The sequence below is a fragment of the Acanthopagrus latus genome, chromosome 12 (assembly GCF_904848185.1).
Source record: "Acanthopagrus latus isolate v.2019 chromosome 12, fAcaLat1.1, whole genome shotgun sequence".
Taxonomy (NCBI): Eukaryota; Metazoa; Chordata; class Actinopteri; order Spariformes; family Sparidae; genus Acanthopagrus; species Acanthopagrus latus.
The window spans coordinates 24,625,386-24,638,352 of NC_051050.1; the positions used below are offsets into that span (position 1 = coordinate 24,625,386).

At 45.2% G+C, this 12,967-nt stretch overlaps 1 protein-coding gene across 1 annotated transcript in view; it reads left to right on the top strand.

Annotated features, from left to right (window-relative positions):
* adamts6 (ADAM metallopeptidase with thrombospondin type 1 motif, 6) overlaps positions 1–12,967 on the top strand; it is a 55,076-nt gene that overhangs the window by 36,285 nt on the left and 5,824 nt on the right. The window contains exons 17-23 of the mRNA XM_037118322.1: positions 3,078–3,201; positions 3,879–3,959; positions 5,764–5,927; positions 7,013–7,151; positions 9,462–9,591; positions 11,409–11,613; positions 11,696–11,872. Of these exons, the coding sequence (XP_036974217.1) occupies positions 3,078–3,201; positions 3,879–3,959; positions 5,764–5,927; positions 7,013–7,151; positions 9,462–9,591; positions 11,409–11,613; positions 11,696–11,872 (1,020 nt within the window). The remainder of the gene's footprint in view (positions 1–3,077; positions 3,202–3,878; positions 3,960–5,763; positions 5,928–7,012; positions 7,152–9,461; positions 9,592–11,408; positions 11,614–11,695; positions 11,873–12,967) is intronic.

A 12,967-nucleotide genomic window follows, 5' to 3' on the forward strand; every position in this document is an offset into this window, starting at 1 on the left:
AGGAACAGGTGAGCTAACGAAGAGAGAAACTGAAGAGCAAGAAGTGACACGAAAGGGCGCAATATCGAAAATAAAACAGAAAACACTGAACCATGACAACAACACCAGCATGGCGACGTCAGATCGTGCTGCCGATGCAGTTTTATGAACGATTATCTTGTAAAACGCGATAAAAACTCTTCATCTCCTGAACTGGGACGATTTAACGACCCGCCTCACTCTGACGTCACCTCAGCGAGCTGTGACTCATATTTTTGTCAACTCAAAAACTAATTCCCTCCTTTTGACCGAGCAAAAGAGAGACTGGCGAAAGAGTTCCAGCAGCCTCTCGTGCTCCGACTTTATCTTCCTCTGCACAGTTTGTTAGATACTGATTGTGTAAACACGACTGCACAATCCTCCAGAGGAGAAACAATCGGGCATTCGCTCTCCTCTGACTCTTATCAGTCGTCCGCAGCCTCGACCGGGATTGTTTTGTGATAAATAAAACACAAAAATCATTGTTTTGATTGAATAATGATTTTATATATATTTGAAAAGGCTGATTTAATAACAAGGGAAAATAACATTTTATTGAAAGGACTTGGCAGCTGCTGCCGTCTTTGTTTTCATGAGCATAAATCATTTTTTGTCCAGTGTGTGTGTGTGTGTGTGTGTGTGTGTGTGTGTGTGTATTTTCCGAGATGCAGCTGAAATAACTTCTTGGTTGCTCGCTTTAAGTATTTGCTTTGACTTCCACCTGACCGTACAATTTGATTCCTGTTTGGCGTGCAGCGCGCCGCGTCCGTGCCAACGACATTACTCTGATTCTAATATAAAAACACAACACGGCGTGTGTTTTAATGGGAAGAGAATCCTAAGAGGTGGAATATTCCCGACCAGAGGAGCATTGCAGGTTTATTTCCAGTCTGAATCCAGCGTGTCGTTTTTATTTCAGAAGGCTGGCTCGCCGGGTTCACTGCCACATTGTGATAAATCTCGAGAACGCCGTCTGCTTGGACGCCGTTCAGAAACACTCAAAAGTGCTTTGCTGTCTGCAGGTGGTGGAGAGACAGAGAGACAGAAAGAGAGAGAGAGAGGAGGGAGAGTAGAAAGAACGAGGAGATCCAGAGGAGAGGAAGTGTCGGTGATAACAGTCATCCTCCCAGATGTGTTGTCAGACTTCATTAACGCAGAGCTGATAAAGTTTCTGCTGAGTTAATATCCGACACACGACAGTTTCTGTCTTCTCAATCTGAACGGTGAAACCTGAAGATTTTCAGTCTGCAGGGACGTAAAAAAAAAAAACAGAGCAAAGCAGCAGCAGCTCCTCACGCTGCATTGTGGGTAATGTAGGCAGCAGGTGTTGAACTGACTCGTTTTGCCTTTTTTATTCCACACGTTCTTCTTCCTCTTTAAAAACCTGATGCTTGCATTACCCACAATGCAACTCTTTTATCTGATTTCACGCAGCTTCCTCTGGAGACACAAAAGGCTTTAAACTGTTTCTTTTCCCTGAGACCCAAAAAACTTTAACTTGGACAAATTAGTGCTGGCATTGTTTGAGGAGAGTGCATACCTCCGGCAAACATATTTAAATCAGCTAGATCTCGATTTGTTTTTTGCAATTTTATTCATCAAGATCCGTCTAATATTTCCTGCAGAATCAACAATATACGGTGAAAAACCTCACAGCGATAAAGAAAGTGAGAATAAAAAATTTTTTAAAAAAGATTCCTGGATCCGTCCCTCCATCTGGATCAGCACCAAAAGTTAACAGGGTCAATTCTGGGCCAGGACTCATCCTCCTTTTTAAAGTTTCGTGGTTCAGTATCTTCTGTGTAATCACACAAACCAGCAGACTGACACAGGTGAACACCTGGCAGAGGGAACGACTCGGATCTTTGGCTTCAGTCAAATTCTGCTGAACACGGCCGCTCTGAGGTTTTTTACCAATTAAGCGACGATGATGCAATCGCTGCAGATCGAGCTCAGATAAAGATTTAATGGGCTTCAGGCTTAATAAAGTTAATTTGGAGCCAGCACATTATTACATGTTCCAGTGGTTAGTATAAACATCGTGTTTTATGATTTCTCATGTGTTTGATATGAAACAAACCTGCCAAGTTTTTTAGCAGCTACAGCTGTAATGTGCTGGATCACAGTGTAGCTGTTGGAAGTGTTAAAGGATCAGTCTGCTGTTTTATTGAATACATTTGATATATTATGTATTATATGCCAGCGGTGGACTGAAACACATTTGGTTCTGTCGAGTATCTCTGACAGCAGGATGGTGTACAGACAGAGATATATAATTTATTAATCAGTCAGCTTTTGAAGGTGCTAGCTAATCAGCAAGACATGATAATAAACATTCACAGGTTTATTTCACTGCAGGAGCTGTGGATCGCAACAGGCTAACTGGTTAGCATGTTAGCTTCAGTAGATTCCTCTGCAACATAATACACGAGACCTCACATTTCTCTACGTTTGAAAGAGGCACTTTTAAGATTTACCGTGTTTTTGTTTTTGGGTCAAACTCATTTTCAATGGGAGTGCTACGGGCACTTTTACTATAGCATCCAAATCTCTATTTTTAAAACAGTAAGAAGTCTCGACACAACATGAAACTTTGCTGGTAGAATCACCAGGGTCTCTACACATCAACACCAGCACTGACAACATTGTTTGTGTACACAGAGTTACTAAAAAGAAAGTTTTTGAACAGCTCATGTTAGCAGTAGCTTGTTCCACTCGCCGCCGTCATGGCAGCCCAGACGTACTCAGGGATCAACACGTCTGTCTGTCGAGTGCATGTGGTTCAGCTGAGCTGTGTGTAGAGACCCTGGTGATGCTACCAGCAGAGTTTCATGTTATGTCGACACTCTAGACACCACTGAAAATGAGTTTGACCCAAAAACGAAAATACGGTGAATCTTAAAAAGTGCCTCTTTCACTTAAAATGTTTTCAACTCATATTCTTACTTATTGCACTTTTTCAAAGCTCATGAAGCCTGTTCCCTTAACATCCATGTTAAATCTCCTGAATACGATCAGTGCTAACTCTGGTTCCCTGGCTCTGTCTGTCGGCTTCACAGCACGTGGGCTGCGACAACATCCTGAGCTCCGACGCTAAAGAAGATCGGTGCCGTGTGTGCGGAGGGGACGGCAGCACCTGCGAGGCCACGGAGGGACTCTTCAACGAGTCTCTGCCCAGAGGAGGTAAAACACTTCACTCTCCAAGGACGAGGGACTGGAGATGTTCTGTTCAGCCTCAGGTTTCTGTAACAAAGCAGCTCAGTGTGAGGAGGAGGAGGAGAGATTTGATGACCACATGTGACAAACTCAAAGTGAAGAAATCGTCCATTTTGTCCTGAAGCCAGGAAACATAATCTTTCATGGAAGCGTGCCTGTGTTGCCTTTGTCACCCGCCGACAGAACATATGTTTTGGGGCTATTTAGAACGATGTTGTCAGAGTTTAGATCAAAACATAATATTTCTCCCATTAATTACATCATGGAGAGAAGAGACGAGGAGCAGAGATAGGGACACGGTGTCGGCTTTCGCCTGAGGTCGTCTATAGAGAGCCGGCGGGGGGAGAGAAAACATATTTCTCCTTCTATGGTATGGCGACTAAACCATCTAAAAATACTGTGTGTGTCGATGTGTGTGTGACTGTTTAAAAGGAGGGGATTGTTTTGTCCTCCTGCTTTGTCCTTTTTGGGCGAATTGGAATTTATTCTATACGTCCTCCTGCTGAACATGATATGTAACTTTCTGTCTGGACTGTCTTGTAAAAAAAAGAAGAAAAAAAAACCCTCCTAGAAATGAGATCAGGAGGGAGAAAGAAAAGGGGAGTCTGATTTTTAACGATCTCCTGTTCTCGTCTTCTTCGCAGGATACATGGAGGTGGTTCAGATCCCGAAAGGTTCGGTCCACATCGAGATCAAAGAGCTCGCCATGTCGAAAAATTACATCGGTAAGTGACGACCTCGAAACGATCGCAGGTCACATGAATCACCAGACTAACGTGCACTTAGCGAGCTCGTTCATGCTCGTGGTCCCCAGAAGATGAAGCTCGCTGACGTTTATGATCCCCTGATTTTCCCTCCGGCGCCACCACGAGGTCGACGTTTTAGTTTCTGGATAAAATAGCAACGATTGGGAGGAAAAACAAAGCAGCTCACAGAAAAGAAACAGAAACTGAGTCTCAACAAACACTTGCTGTTCTCACTGCGGCCCTACGGCAACTCTGAGGGGACATACTAGTTTTTTTAACTACTGTCTTGTGGGACGCAGCCCGACCGTGCTATGGACCGCTGTCATGTCAGCATTTTAGCATTTTGTTTGTAGCATTTCGCTCACTAGTGCACTTCTCGTTCAGTCGTGTTCACTGTCAGACCCCGTCGCTCGCTGCAGCGCGATAAAATTGGCGATTTTTTTGCGACCTCAAGCTGTTTCACATTATCTGTTCGGTTCTGTGTCGACCACATTTCCTGGGATTTCCTCGCGTCTCTGTCGAAAGCAAATTACAGAAGATGCCATCGTTTTAATCTCCCGATGCCTCTAAACGCCAAGCCGTAAAACCGAGTCTGTAAAAAATCAAAACACACACAACCCTGAATCCTAACACATGTGATGGCCATCTTGGCACCAGACTCATCTGCTCCGTTCCAGACTAAACAAAAAACTATTTGCACCACTGGCAGCGCCCGACCCAAAACAATCAAACAACCGGATTCAATTAAGCCCGTCCTGTGTCTTTTCATTAACAGGAGAGAGACGTGTGACGGCGTGTTGAATTTATAGCGGATGGTGTTGATGGAGGGCTTAAGTTACACTTTGAACCGGAGAGCCGCATCAGATTTATAGGGCCGTGGTGACAGCTGCCTGGTCCACCAGGATTAGAGGGATATGATGTCTATATATCAAAGTTTAAAGAGTGCAATTTTGGCTTTTGTGCAGGACGAGATTTTCCCTTCCAAGCAATTTGTAACATTGTTATGAGTTTCATCTGCGACCTCTGTGATAAAGATAATATTTTCTCTTCTGCTGCAATTGTCTTGAGTGTTTTTTTTAATGGGTTTTTTTTTTTTTTGCTATTTAGGTCAGCAAAGATGTTATATTAAAGTTAAAAACTAAGCGAGACAACATAAAAATGGAGTCTGGCATGTTGGTGAGGGATTTGTGTAAACTGCCCCGCTCAGAATAACAAGATCACAATGCTCACAATGAGTGCCAGATGTGCTGAAATTGAATTTATCGCGAGGGGGGGGATTGTGATATGTTAAAGAGGAGTAAACTATTGTTCATCTAATCTGCGTGAATGCTGCGGAGGGGGAATCTGCAGAGCCACGAGCCAAACAGACAGAATAGCGAGCGGTTGGATCGTTTCTCCTCAATTTGGCCTCATTTCAGCGCTCAGAAAGTGGATATTTTCAGATCTGTTGTGCTTGGAGACCGACTTCTGCTTTGACGACCAGACAGAGCGGTATTCATGAGCCTCGTCCAGGCTTTCACCTGAAGCGTGTTTTCTTTCTCTTCCCAAATTAGACGTATGTACATGTCGCTGCACGTGAATGTCTTCGCTTACAGTCAGCGTGTGCGCGGCGTGTCTGCTCGGCCTGTAGTCAGACAGGAAGTCGTCAGCGGCAGCAGAAAAATGGCGGCGATGACGATGAACAGCGACAGTGACGTCACACCCAGTGACTGCCTCCACCTGCTGCCGGTCTCGTCTGCTTCTGGTTTCTAAAAAGTGTTTCTTATCTTCTGTGATTTCTCAGCTTTGAAATCTGAAGGGGACGATTATTACATCAACGGCGCGTGGACCATCGACTGGCCCCGGAAGTTTGACATCGCAGGGACGGCCTTCCACTACAAGAGACCCTCCGACGAGCCCGAGTCTTTAGAGGCGCTGGGAGCCACCACTGAAAACCTGATTGTCATGGTAATAACGTAAAGATATTATAATGTTTGATCCCGTTTGAATCGTCTGTTTGTGTGCTTTAAATGCCGTGTCGGTCTTGAACTCAGCATCTGGGCGCTGACCTCAGGTGACCCTCAGCCGGCGGTTTGGGGGTTGAAAGCCAGAAGAAAGCTGTTTTTAAATCCGCGCCAACAATGTCAGCGTCCGCGCTGTTATTATCTTGTTCGTGTAAAACAGTGAATGCCCCTTTTCCTCTGCTGCATGTTTGTGTGTCCATGTGAGGCAACAGAGCGTTTTCTTGTCGTAACACTCGGTGGTTTCTGCCTGAAAATGAACGCTGAAAATACCAGACCACACAGACGAGCAAGCGGCCACTCCACCGCTGGCCATTTCTCTGCGGCTTGCAAAGTCTGACTGCCTCGATCTCCCTCTGCGTCGAGCAGGCTGATATAAAAACCCACCAGATCCCTCACGGATCCAGTCAGACAGCGTTTGAAGCTGCCATGAACAAAAATTAAATCTGTCTCCTCCTCCTGATGATATAAAGTCAGGTGAAGTGTCGTCGTCCACAGAACAGTTCTGGAGCTTCACAGTAAAACAGAGTTGCAGCGTTCTGCTAAACGACTGAAGACGCTGGAAACTTTTTGTTCAAACATGTTTTTTGGACCATGAAACTGGATGTTGACTCATTTTTAGGTGAACGTTTCCTTTAACAACGACTCAGATGACTGTATTTAATGTGAGAGGGATGACTCGTCCACGCTTTTTAGCACCTTTCAGCTCCTTGTTTTGGTTTTCAAACCTGCAGCTAAAGCTCTCAAAGCTGCACACTATCTGAGCGTACGTAAGTATAAAGTGGATGAAGAAGAGTTGGAGGAGACCAAAACGGAGCCGTAACGAGCATGAAACACAACACAACTCCTTATAAATGCTAATTTGACTCAGATGTAGTTGTTATTATAATTTTCCTTCATTTGTTTTCATACAGAACACAAATATATTAGTGAATATACCTTCTTATTCTTCTTCGTGTCCTTCCTTTTCTTCTTCTTCTTCTTGCTCTTCTTCCTCTTCCTGTTTCTCTCTGTGTGCCGCCCCGTCTGCAGGTTCTCCTTCAGGAACAGAACATGGGAATACGCTACAAGTTCAACGTGCCCATCCAGCGCACCGGCAGTGGTGACAACGAGGTGGGCTTCTCCTGGCACCACCTGCCCTGGTCCGAGTGCTCGGCTACCTGCTCTGGAGGTGAGTCAGCGCCGGAACCTTTCTCTCTGCAGCGTGTTTCCTCTGGACTCTTTATAACGGTCACAGAAACACAGCAGCAGCCTCGCCAGTGTGGAAGGTGCTGACAGGAACCTGAGGGTGTCCACTTTCATTTTCACTGTTTACTCAGTCGTGCTTTCTCCAGCTGGGAACTAAATTTAGCTGAAAGTTGAGCAGAAGTTTCACAAAGTGCTTCATGTTTGTTGTTATTATATGCTAAACCTGTTTCCAGTGAAGGTGGAAGGAGACTAATAAGAGTTCTTCCATCCCAGTAACGAGCACCGAGCCCATATCAGTGCTTTTAAGAATATTTACATCTATACTTATTATTTCTTAACAACTGAACAATACTCACACAAGTTGCATCAAGGGTCTGGATGGATAAGATTTTCATAAATGTGTCATGAAATAACACATTTCATGGTTTTGTGCAAAGGTTTTTTTGGGGTTTGATGAATGCTTTCTTGTAATTTTACTCATTATAAGGTTCTGACAGACATAATAAAACATCTTAATGCAGGAGAATTAATAAGCGCATGTACACAGCAGAAACAAGATGCAAGCAGGAGAAGCAGCACCGTAAATTAATTATTGGAGCATTTCAGGAGGCGCTGGAGTTATTTCTGATGTTGGTGTCAGAACAAAACGTCCATGCATTCATTTACTCTGCGTTGAATCTCCTCCTGTCAGAAGGTTCAGCCTTCATCTTCTTCTCTGTTTCGCCTCATGACGTTGACTTTATAAAGCGGCTGCACAACTTATTAAACTAAGACGATCCGTCTTCTCCGTGTCGACCTTCTGCTGAGCTCAAGTCGCCTTTTTAGAAGAAGAAAAAAAAAAAAGCACCCCCAAGCATTTTGGTGTTGAGTACCAAAACACACTGCGGGTGTTTTAAATTCCCCTTGAATATTTCTGACAGTCTCAAATATGTAATGCTTCATATCTTCTGTGTGTCATTCTGTAAATCTTCCCCAACCAGTAATTACACGAGCGCTGAGGAGCAGCGTGTGGAAACCCAGTATCATAATTGGCGATTCAAAATCATTACTTTACAGCTGGAGATTGAGCCCTCTAATAAATTCAATATGTATATTTTCCATATTTTAGCCCGGCGTAATGAATATGGTGTAATTTCTGTGAATGAGCTGCTCTGCATAGCTTCTGGTTTACCAGAGCGGCGCGCAGAGTCGCTCCTCTTCTCGTCCTGCAGAGTCAAACATTCAGAATCTGAAACCGCATTGAAATGTTGACCAAGGCCTCAAGAATGACTAAACCAAACCTTTTAGCCCAAAAGCAATGGGTTTCATGTAACAATAAATAGTGTTTCTTCCCAGTTGTCAAGTGTGGCCTGGACGGGTTTGTAATATTTTGTAAAAGCATGACTGAATAAGCATGTGGGTTTCTGTAAAGGAAGGATTTCCAAGTCCTGAGCAGCAGTTTGAATCCATTCCTTAGATGAGGAAGCACACACACACACACACACACACACACACACACACACACACACACACGGCCTTCCACCGTTGTAAACATGCCTTTGCATTATTGACCCAGATGATCTAATTTGCGCCTGTGCCTGCGCGGAGCTTTAAATCAGCGAGATGTTATTTAATCACCGTCCCATCAGACGCTGCGAGCTCCGCTAATCATCGAGCGTTGTTGAATTTTGTTTTCACTGCGGCAATAAAACCCGTGAAAAAAACACCTTCTGACAGCCTGACAACCCAAAACTACTTTTACCCCATGCCTCGCTCCGCTCCTCCAAACTGTATTTCACATTTCGAGCACAGATGGGCAGATTTTCTATATTTCACACACACACACACACACACACACACACACACACACACACACACACATATCTCATTACAGCTGCCAGACAAGTCTGCTGTGGGATACGTCCCACGAGGGCCCAAACAACCCCTTTCTGAGTTGGTATGGCACACACACACACACACACACACACACACACACACACACACCCAGTGGGAGGTGTGACACTGATACGGTAGCCCTCGCTCTCTCCGTCAGAAGCCAAAGTAAAGAACTCTCTGCTCTGTAAAAGTGATTTGCCAAGATATCCTGCAAAGAATCAGGAATTTACATGTCTGGATTTACTACAGGCTGAAAGCGATACCGTCGCCGCTCAAACACAGCGAGCGCCCGACACGACGGCCGCCGGCCTCCATGTTTCTGGGGCGGGTTGGAGGTGGAGGTGGTGGGGTTTAATCCGCTGGGCGAGAGAGATCTCGTTATTGATCGCTCTCTCTCTCTCTCTTCCCCTCTCTGCAGGTTCCCAGAAGCAGGAAGTGGTGTGTAAGAGGCTGGATGACAACTCGGTGGTCCAGAACAGCTACTGCGACCCGGACAGCAAACATCCAGAGAACCAGAGAGACTGCAACACCGAGCCCTGTCCTCCAGAGTGCGTCGCGCTGAGATTTCAGCATCTTTCACTATTGATATTTTGTCTCAGAGGCATAATCGACCTCGTTTGTAGTTCGACGCGTCCTGGCAAAAGTTTTCTTTGGGGAAAATACTTTCTGGGCTGTTGTGGAATTTCTCGCAGGTGGCTGCTGGGAAAAAAAACAATTGAGACAAGGTCGAGTGTCTCCGCAGCGTCCAGGTCTAAATAACACGTTCATGGTGGAGCTGAGGAACGACCGTGTCACCGTTCACACCACACACCGACATCTGATCGCATATAAATATTAAGCAAAGCAGCTTTAAGTTAAAAAAGAGCCTGACTCACGATATTATTAATCCGCCTCCGACGCACTCTGGTTTGTGAGCTGTGTTTGGAAGAAAATAATAAAATAAAACAGGCGGTGATTTATAACTTCATATGTTAACTATTTTCAGTGTTTTGCCTCGTGCCAAAAATTAGAGCCCCTTGAAAATGACCACCTGTGTTTTGATTGTTTTGGCTTCGCCGCCGATCCTCGAGGGGGTAACGCACACGTACACAGGTGCAATATGAACTTGTGTTCGGTGGCCAAATGTCTGCGAGCCACACACACACACACACACACACACACACACACCGTGGCTGGAAGCGTCGGCCAGACCTCGCTTCAATCACGTCTGGAAAAAGTGGGATTAAATGCATTAATTAGATTCAGACGATCTGACGATGAGTGTCGGCGTCTCTCAGCCAAAAACAATGACAGTATCATAAATGTGCTGCATGAGGGGTCATTTGTTTTCATACTGTCAGACTTCAGTCCGCAGTTATTTATTTTCACATCTGTATCCAGTGGACGCAGACTTGTGGTGTCTCATTTGTTTTGATTAGCAGTTGAAGGCTGTTGCAGTGTGTGTGTGTGTGTGTGTGTGTTGAGTTACCGTGCACACGTGACATTTGTGTCTGTTACGAAGGCAAACACCCTCTGCAGCCTCAGGAAAAAGGCCGAGTAACGCCGACCGTGTAAACACGATTGTTTTAGAATCGGCCGGGTTTTATGAGCCCGGGTAATGAAAGCTAACACAGATGTTTGAACACGTTGTTAATTCTGTATACATTCCTGCAGATGATGTAATATCTCACAGGCTGGACGTGTTTGGAGGGCTGTTGTCTCGACAGTTTTTATGATATTCGAGTCTGTAGACAAAGAGTTGAATAAGGTCGATCCAATTTTATGGAGGTCAGAAGCTCAGCGGCACGGCAGATCACCTCAAAATCAAAAATACAGTTTTCCTCTCACCTCCAGTTTTATTTATCCTTCTTGTTTGACATCGACGATGTCCCCGTCCAGAAATCATGACCTGGTTAATCCACAGACCTTGTTGTGAGCAGTTTTACCTGTTCGAACTGTTTTATTTCTGCATCACCACACAGAAGGAAACGTCACAAAAAACAAAAAAAAGACTCAGCTAATCCTCACATTCAAGATAGAAGATACTCGTCTGTACAATGACTAATTGTTGAAGCTCCAGTTTGATGAAAGAATTAAATGATTCGGTACAAACTTTGGCTTCTACGGACACGTTTCATGTTTGGGCTGGTATCAGAGACGTTTGATGTCCGGAGGCTTTTTTTTTTTTTCCCGCTCTGCCCTTTTTAGTTAATCCAACCTTGATGAAGTCACTCAGATGTACAGAGCCATAATGTGATTTTACACTCCAGCTCATTTCCAAAGCCTGTTTGGTAATGAAGAAACCGCAGGGAGTCGAGCACTCACAGAGAGAACAGGAGAGTTGCAGGACGTCACTCACAGTTTTTTTATGTTTTCCCTCCTCCAGGTGGTTCATTGGCGACTGGTCCGAGTGCGGGAAGACGTGTGACGGCGGGATGAGGACGAGGACGGTTCTGTGCATCAGGAAGATCGGACCTGCTGAGGAGGAGACGCTGGAGGACACCCACTGTCTGACTCACCGCCCAATCGAACAAGAGTCCTGCAACAACCAGTCCTGCCCGCCCAAGTGGGTCACCCTGGATTGGTCAGAGGTGAGGCGAGATCCTGAACGTGCCTCGGCTCATTGTGCCGCGGTGGAGAAGTTCCCCTGAACACCTCTTCCTGTCTGTTTAGTGCACACCTAAATGTGGCCCCGGCTTCAAGCACCGCATCGCCCTGTGTAAGAGCAGCGACCTGACCAAGACCTTCCCGCCCGCCCACTGCCCGAGCCACAACAAACCTCCGGTCCGAATCCGCTGCAGTTTAGGACGCTGTCCTCCTCCACGCTGGATCCCCGGTGAATGGGGACAGGTAGGACCGCACCTCCTGCACATCACACCTGAGAAGCTTTTTCTTTAAACGTAAAGGAACAGTTCAGCCAGTAAGTGTCGAAGTCCACAAAACATTTCTGGAGCTTCATGTTAAAACAGAGTTGCAGCGTTCTGCTAAACAGCTGAAGTAGCTGGAGATTTAAAATTTAAATAAAAACAACAGGAAGTGGCTCCATGCAGCTCGTCCAAGTCTCTGGAATCCCTGAGACACCGAAGTGATCTGCAAATACGTTTTCAACCGTTCCCGTTAACACTTTTAGCCGCTACAGTGAAGATGTCAGCTTAAAGAAAGATGTAAATAACATGTTCTCACATCAGTTTGGTATTTTGTGGTCGAAAAAAAATGATCCGACCTTCCATCAGCAGAGAGGTGAGGAGATCATGACTGGATTATTATTATCTTTAGAAAAAAACCATCTCCGTTCAAATCTCTAGCTTGTGTTCCCACTTAAGACAGTGTTCGCTAAAGATACAACGCAGATCTTAATACTAAACCACTAAAAATAATCATATTTGGGATCACGGGGCTTCCAGAGACTTGGACGATGGAGGAGATGATGAAGACTGAAGCTTCAGTATATTTGGCGAACTCTTCCTTTAACCCTCCTGAACGACAGTCTGCTGGTTAATCCTTTAAAAGGAAACAAACGGTGCACAGATAGATTCCATGTGTTGGTGAATGGTTAATATAATTTACACCTGGATGACACACATGCCGGACTGTGACGTGCGTGTGTGTGTGTGTGTGTGTGTGTGTGTGTGTGTGTGTGTGTGTGCGTGTGTGTGTGTGTGTGTGATCAGTGGCAGTAACATCCCCCTGAATGTTTGAAGTTTATCTCTGCCTCGTCCAGGCCCCTCGATCACTTCCAGGAACACGATTCAGACGAAGAGCGAGGAGTAGCATTCTTGGGCTCACCCTGACATGACTTAGTGCGCTCAGCAGAGCTGTTGAACACTTTACAACACAGCTGACTCATGTTGCTGCGCGGGCGCCAGAAAACGTGCGTCAGAGCGGAGCTGTATCTACAAAAAGTACGGCTTGTTATTTTGTCGGATTTGTTAATAATTCAGCGTA